This window comes from Leucoraja erinacea, chromosome 29 (assembly GCF_028641065.1).
Source record: "Leucoraja erinacea ecotype New England chromosome 29, Leri_hhj_1, whole genome shotgun sequence".
Lineage (NCBI taxonomy): Eukaryota > Metazoa > Chordata > Chondrichthyes > Rajiformes > Rajidae > Leucoraja > Leucoraja erinaceus.
In genome coordinates, this window is record NC_073405.1 from 20,514,034 (window position 1) to 20,521,569 (window position 7,536).

The 7,536-nt window shown below is 46.2% G+C and overlaps 1 protein-coding gene across 1 annotated transcript; it reads left to right on the plus strand.

The window, feature by feature from the left end:
* Positions 1-1,590: 1,590 nt before the first annotated feature.
* LOC129711296 (vimentin-type intermediate filament-associated coiled-coil protein-like) lies at positions 1,591-7,000 on the plus strand. The gene is made up of 2 exons (XM_055658846.1): positions 1,591-2,030; positions 2,453-7,000. Exons 1-2 carry the CDS (start codon positions 1,831-1,833, stop codon positions 2,811-2,813), a joined length of 561 nt encoding a protein of 186 aa, XP_055514821.1. The 5' UTR covers positions 1,591-1,830; the 3' UTR covers positions 2,814-7,000.
* Positions 7,001-7,536: the final 536 nt, after the last annotated feature.

Sequence of the window (7,536 nt, forward strand, 5' to 3'; positions counted from 1 at the left end):
AAAAGGTTAGATGTAGGGATGACCTTGTGAACTTGATTAAGCGCATAATGTTAAAATACTGTACAATTGTTTGCAATGAATAATAATGAAAATTGCATTTTCCTTGCTCATCCTTTACATTTCCTTCCTGATGAACTGCACCAAATTGAAACTTCCAACTCAACTGATCTTTGTGACACTTTGATGATGAGCTGTCCAGAGTCCCGGAGCCACACACAGTGCCCCCAACCTATCATACGGTCCCCAATGCCAGATCACACCCGACCCAAACTACCCCTGGTCCCTGAACCCACGCCCAGCTCAACCCTGATCCTACGTCCGGTTTCTGGTGCCCCACACTAGACCCAAACTCCCACACTACACTTGGACAGTTTACAACCCAGCTATACGAATATTGATTTCTCCAACTTCACATAACCCTTGCTTTCCCTCTCTCTCCGTCCAACTCTGGTCCCCGACTAGTTACACTGTCCTGCTGATTAATTTCACTGTTTGTAAACACTGAACCATTCTCGTTGTCAACGTCTGCTTTGATCTGTCTGTTCACACCTTATACTTCCGTATCTCTAATTTCCCTCTCCTCTGACTCTCAGTCTGAAGAAGGCTCTCGACCGGAAACATCACTCCAGCATTTATGTCTATCCCACACACTATGGCCAACTGCATGCCCTGTGCCCAGATCCCCCTGATCCCGGTCCCTTACACTGGCCCGGTCCTTTAAACTAGACTCGGTGCCCGACCCCACACTAAACCTAGTCCCCTGCACTGTGCCCGGTCCCCTGCACTAAACCAGGTCCCCACATTAGACCCGGTCCCCCACACTAAACCCAGTCCCCCACACTAAACCCAATCCCCTACACTAAACCCAATCCCCTACACTAAACCCAATCCCCTACACTAAACCCAGTCCCCCACACTAAACCCAGTCCCCCACACTAAACCCAATCCCCTACACTAAACCCGGTCCCCTACACTAAACCCGGTCCCCTACACTAAACCCAGTCCCCTACACTAAACCCAGTCCCCTACCCTAACCCCAGTCCCCTTCACTAACCCCAGTCCCCTACACTAAACCCGGTCCCCACACTAAACCCAGTCCCCTACACTAAACCCGGTCCCCTACACTAAACCCAGTCCCCCACACTAAACCCGGTCCCCCTACACTAAACCCAGTCCCCCACACTAAACCCGGCACTAAACCCGGTCCCCCGCACTAAACCCAGTCCCCCGCACTAAACCCGGTCCCCCGCACTAAACCCGGTCCCCCACACTAAACCCAGTCCCCGCACTAAACCCAGTTCCCCTACACTAAACCCGGTCCCCTACACTAAACCCAGTCCCCTACACTAAACCCGGTCCCTACACTAAACCCGGTCCCCACATTAGACCCGGTCCCCACATTAGACCCGGCCCCCACACTAAACCAGGTCCCCACATTAGACCCGGTCCCCTCCACTAAACCCAGTCCCCTACACTAAACCCGGTCCCCACACACTAACCCCGTCCCCACATTAGACCCGGCCCCCACACTAAACCAGGTCCCCCATTTAGACCCGGTCCCCTGCACTAAACCCAGTCCCCACTACCCGGTCCCCCACACTAAACCCGGTCCCCACATTAGACCCGGTCCCCTACACTAGACCCGGTCCCCTACACTAAACCCGGTCCCCACATTACACCCGGTCCCCACATTAGACCCGGTCCCCTACACTAAACCCGGTGCCCGACCGACCGGTTGGCTCCACTGCGCCCTCTCCCGGGGGCGGCGAGGCCGCTGAGCCGGCGCGTGCGCGCGGTGCCGAGAGCCGCGGCCTTGCTCCGCCGGTGGTGATGCGCAAGATGTCGATGCTCAGTTCGGTGCAGATCAAAGAGGCGAACGCGCACCTGGCGGCCGTGCACCGCCGGGTGACGGAGCTGGAGCAGCGGCTGGACGCGGCCGAGCGCACGGTGCGGGAGCAGGCCGAGCGCCTGATGGGCAAAGACCGGGAACTTCAGGCCGCAGTCAGGGAGCTGGCCCAGCGTAAGGACCGGTGAGCGGGGTGGTGAGGCCAGGGTGTGAGGGGAGGGTGAGATGGGATGGTGAGGGGGCTGAGGTAAAGGTAAGGGATGAGGGGAAAGTGTGAGGGGAGACGGGAGAGGATGGTATGAGGGGACGGGGTGAGGGTAGGGGGAGAGGTGAGGGGTGTGATGAGAGGGGATGTGTGAAGGGGGAGTGTGAGGGGAGGGTGTGAGAAGTGTAGTGAATGGTGAGAAGGTTTTGAGTGTCGTTGGTGATTGGTGGTGGCAAAGGGAGTAAGAGGGGAGAGAGAGTGATGAGAGAGGCAGCCAGTGCTTGGGATTTTCTGTGGGAGTGGAGAGGTTTGGGGTAGATGGATAAGAACTGGAAAATATAGACTGAGTGGAGCTCAGTATAACAGTGGAGCTGAAGCTGATAACATTGAATCTGTTGCAGGGAGATGGTGGATGTACAGGCGAAGCTGCAGGACTGTGAAGGGACGGTGCAGAGATTACATATGCTGATGAAGGAGAAGGATGATGTAATTGCCCAGCTGAGGCATCGCAGTCAACTGTTGGATAAAATCACCCGTAGCCGACCCCTCCTTGACAACTTGCTGTCCTACATGGCTGAAGCTGAACACTCACACAGCGTCCGTCTTCCACAGCCCACTTTCCCTGAACACCCAGCAGAATCCCTTCACTCAGTCACCAACGGGTTAATGAACACCAGCCCCAATGACCGGAATTTCTCTGTCAGTGAGGATGATACTGAAGAGCTGGACCAGGATGATTCGATCTTTGGGACCACAGTTTAAATCTGCACCTGATCCAAGTTGAATGATGCTGGGAAGAGCCAAAGTGCCTGTTAAGTTTGCAGATCTGGAAGCCACACCAAAACCTGTGATCATGAAGCATTAGTTGAGAAAGCGGAAGCTAAACGTTCTCTTTCACTCCAAGTAATCTGATTGTTGGATTTCCTGACATTTTATTCCAAAGCTACTAGGATTTGATGGAAATTTACCTCACTATAAAGAACGTGGCCTTCAGAACAGTGGACTGTTAACACTGTTTTTCAATTTCTTGATGCAGTAAACATTGGTGTTGGGGTAACTCAGATTTCAGGCTTGAGCACCATGATCTTTGATTCGACAGTAGGGAGAAGTGATGACTTACTCGTAGAGCACAAAGGGCAAACCCCAGGGTCCAGCCTCCTCTCCTTCTATGTTCCTCCAAGGTTTGGAATGTGTGGAATGTCCCTGAGTTTCTTATTGGTTGCAATGTGTGTTGGGTGATTAACTGTCATTTGCTGTACTGGGGTTGTTATTTCCACATTGGGAGTCCAGCCATTCGTGAGGAGTGCTGGCTTGTTAGTGAGCTGGTTTTGTTGTATTGTTCTTTGCCTTTAGGACTTGAGTTTAAAGCCAGCCCAAATACACTGATAGTTTTTGCTAGCTGGCAAGGTAGTGTTTATAGATTCTACTGCTCGTGTAGTGGCGAACATTTCCAATTGTTGAGCTGCTTGCATTGGTGGAGATTGAAGATTGATACCTGGCCAAGGACGCAGAGAACTTCGAACTTTGTCGTGTGTGACACGTCCCTGCTGCCCCTGTTCTGATAATTGCCCAAATTGTCTGCTGCAAAGTGGAGTGCAATCCGTGCCTACTTAAATATTGGGTTCTGTTGTCTCTCCATCATCAAGAATTTAAAGTCCTTTGTCACAACATTTAACTAGATAGCCAAAGTCATGAGGGTGGGGATTGCTTCCTTGCTGTTGACCCCCTGCTGCCCAGCACTTTGCAGAACTGGCAGTGGAACAGGAGCAGCAATGGAGGTGGTTCTTGGCCACTTGACTATTAACAATCTCATCTAGTTGGCTTATTCAGTCAATCATCCCAATAACACAGACACAAAAAAAGCACATTGTGCAAATGGACCCTGCATCATTTGCACCTGGATTCAAATCCTGCAACAATAATTAGAAGGTTCTTCTAATAATATTGTACAGATAATATTGTTTCTCCTTCCTCTTGCTCTCTAATTGGCCATTGTGAGTCCCTGCACAACACACAGGATGCCCATTTTAATGGGGACTCTAATTTTCTTTCTCCACTCACTGTCTCTCCCTCACTTCTCAGATCGATTCAGCAAAACCTAAACTGGTTTCCTGGATTCATCATTGCACTAGTAGTGCACGGGAACTACATGCAGTGCACATGTAATTCACTGAAGTAACTGGGTGACAAATTGAATGGGGCATGTTAGTTAACTACATCCACATCTCTTTTGCTTGCCTGTCTAAAAGCAGTGGATATAAAAAGGAAATTCCATCTTCAAATCACAGGTCTCTTGAAGGTTATGTCATTCCTACCTCAGGTTCTTAAAACCAAACAAATAAAAGTGGGTAATTATCTTTCAAGTAAGTTGGTGGGTAGTGAGTAACGGTGTCAGTGCGTTAATCGTCATTTTGTAAAATGGTCAGAAATGTTTATAAGTTTTGTGCAGAAAGACCTTTGCATTTGTGTTTAATCCTAAATAATACCCGTCAGGCCACCTGTTCCTTATCACACTACTATTATATACCTTTTCCTGCATGAAATTGGCTGCTGTACTTATGACCTTGAGAAGGAACTTCAGAAGTACTTTCCAATCTGTAAAGTGTTTCAACCGATTCTGGATCAATGGATGCCCCTTTATAAATGTAATTTACTTCTTCCATTTGATGTTGAATTGAGCCGGTGACCAGCAACCTGAAAGTTGCCTGGTCTCCTCCCGCATTGGATTGAATTCCGCCCTCCACATAGAAACATGGTTTGGGAACCCAGTGACTCAGGGGAATAAATGCCAGCTCCACTGTTGCTTGTCTTTGCTGCAATCAGATGCTTTATTTGGCTATACTGAATACGTATTAATTCCAGCACTTGCCTCCCATCCCACTCACTTTGAAATATATGCACTTTATTCCATCTCAGCTGTACAGCAAGGATCTTCCCACTTCCAGTCATCCTGCTGGTTCCACTGTTTGCATCCTTGTATCCCTATCATTAGCACATCTTCCCCAGCAATGGGCCATTATGGACTCCACCCTTCCTGAGGTCATCTGCTGCTGGCCCTGTTTTGTTCTGTCTTTCAGTTTGAAGAAGGGTCCCGAAATTCCTCAGGTCATTTTGAACTCACAGGCTTCTGTTGCCCTAGCTCACTTTAAAACCACTTACTGAAAAATGTATTATGCTAAATTTGTTACATGTAAAAATATTGCAGAATAACAGGGCAGTTATAGGCATTACATCCAATCATTTAGAAAATCTGAGAGTGCATCACCACCAGAGTCCAGAGGGTGCTGGATTATTTGAGAATTACTTTACTTTTTTGCAGCAAATGTGACATTTATAATTACTGGTACAGGTTTGGGGTATTTGGTGTGACTGATTTGCAGTATACACACTCACTTCACTGGACTTTGTCTCCTGTGTAGCTCTGGTTTGGTTTGTGATGGGACTGAGATGCCCTCGAATGCAGCAGCCGAGGCCACATCTGTGTACTTGAATATATAATTTCTAAATGTAACAACATCCTAATGGGAAGTGACTTCTGAAGACGGCCTCTCTACAGTGAAGAATATGCAGGCTGTCCCACACAGGAGTCCTGGCACTTAGCCAATATACTCAGTTGGTGTGCCATTTTATTGCTACTGTTGCATTGAGATATCTCTGCGTCTTTAAAAGTGGTGGCATGCCTTGGCATCTACCTCCAACCAGATTCCTCAATCTAGTTCATGGTAACTGGTGAAGAATTGCACAGTTGTATCTGAGGGGAACTGGTTGATGTTGCATTGTTGGTCTTGGGTGGAGGTTTCTCCTTAACTGTTCAGTGTCAGCTGCACTTTGCACATGGTCTATGATCCTTTTCCTCTTGCCCCTCCCACCACCAAAGAAAATGGAGGAAGTGTGCAATCACAACAATGTTAGTGTATAAATCGCATCTCTAAAAACTAATGACTGTTTAGAGCAATGCTAATTGTCAGTAGAGTTGTACTTGTATAACCATTCTGTATGTAAACACTCATATCCAGTAGTATAGCAATAACCTTCGAAAGGACTGTTACTTTACAATATCCATATGGTTCCATTATTCTGTGTAATCAATAATAGTCTTCATATAATCATTCTAGCATAGCCAATGATAACGTAATCACTCCTAAATCTTTATCTAGATTTTGGTCATATAAACCATAATTTTTCATGTAGTCATTCTCTGGAAACTAGAACTACATAATGTTGGAATTTCATTATTATGTTAATCTGCTGTAACTCTATTTTGGTTCATTTATATCTAGCTCACTTTTTAGTTTTAAAATGTATCTTGCAAGGTAGGTAACTGCGGCCATCAGTTTTAGACTGGAATGATTCTCAAAAATACAATGAGCTGATTTGGCATGTTCTTTGAATATAGTGGTTGTCAAGATTCCTGTATCAAAGGATTTTGTTTTTTTTGTTTAGTTGTAGATATATGTAATAATCCATGGTCCCTGGATGGGGGACATATCTGATATTAAAATGACAAGAACAGACGCTATCCTTCATCTTAGTCAAGAGTGTTCAGATCCCTTATTGTGCTTCACCGCAATGATATATTAAATAAAATGCAAGTAGCTTGAACACTATTCTGAAGTGCTCATCAAAAACATTAGCACTTAACTTTGAGGGGAAAATACTCAAGATAGTTATGTTTATATCCAGCAGTGGATAGTCAGGGAATAGGAGAGGGAGCACAAATGGAGGAAGAAGCACAGTTTAATGATTGCATAAGTCATGTTTGTGTAAAATATAAAGTTTTGTTTGGAGGGTTTTGGGACTATGATGAAAACTTATTTTGTTAAGTTTGCTGGATGAATGTACCACACTTGCTCAGGGTTATTTTTGATCATTGTTTGTAGATAGAAATCTGGTAAGCGGTGCCTTTTATAAAACTATGCAATAACTTTATAAATGATTTTTGCAAGTTCCCACATTGGTCTGTGTTTAAATTGTATGTTCTGTGACTTTTGCCACAACCTCGTGACCACACTACTCCAGCAGACTCTCAGCATCCAAGAGACATCAACATCAACCAGCATCAACACTAGGATTTCTTAAAGGCGTAATGTCAATATTCAGCTCTTATGATTGAATTCATGTCTGTCTGGATCGGGCATGGCAACGGAAAGAGGAAATTGTTTGCCAGAAAGATCAAAACCAGCCAGCATGTTGGCATATACATCTGTGGGGAGCTGGGGAACCTTCTGCTGTAACCTTAGAACATCGAGTTGTGACGCATCAATAAACCCAAACACGACAACACATCCGATCACAGGTCCGATCAGCCTATTGTGCCTACACTACTATTTGAAGAACTACTTAATTACTTGTGACCTGCAGATGCTGCCTGTCCCGCTGAGTTACTCCAGCTTTTTGTATCTATCCCCTTACCCCAATGTACCTTTTCCCAAGTATATCCTTTTACAAAATATCATCAAATCCATTTTGCAGCCCTTTCAGGAGG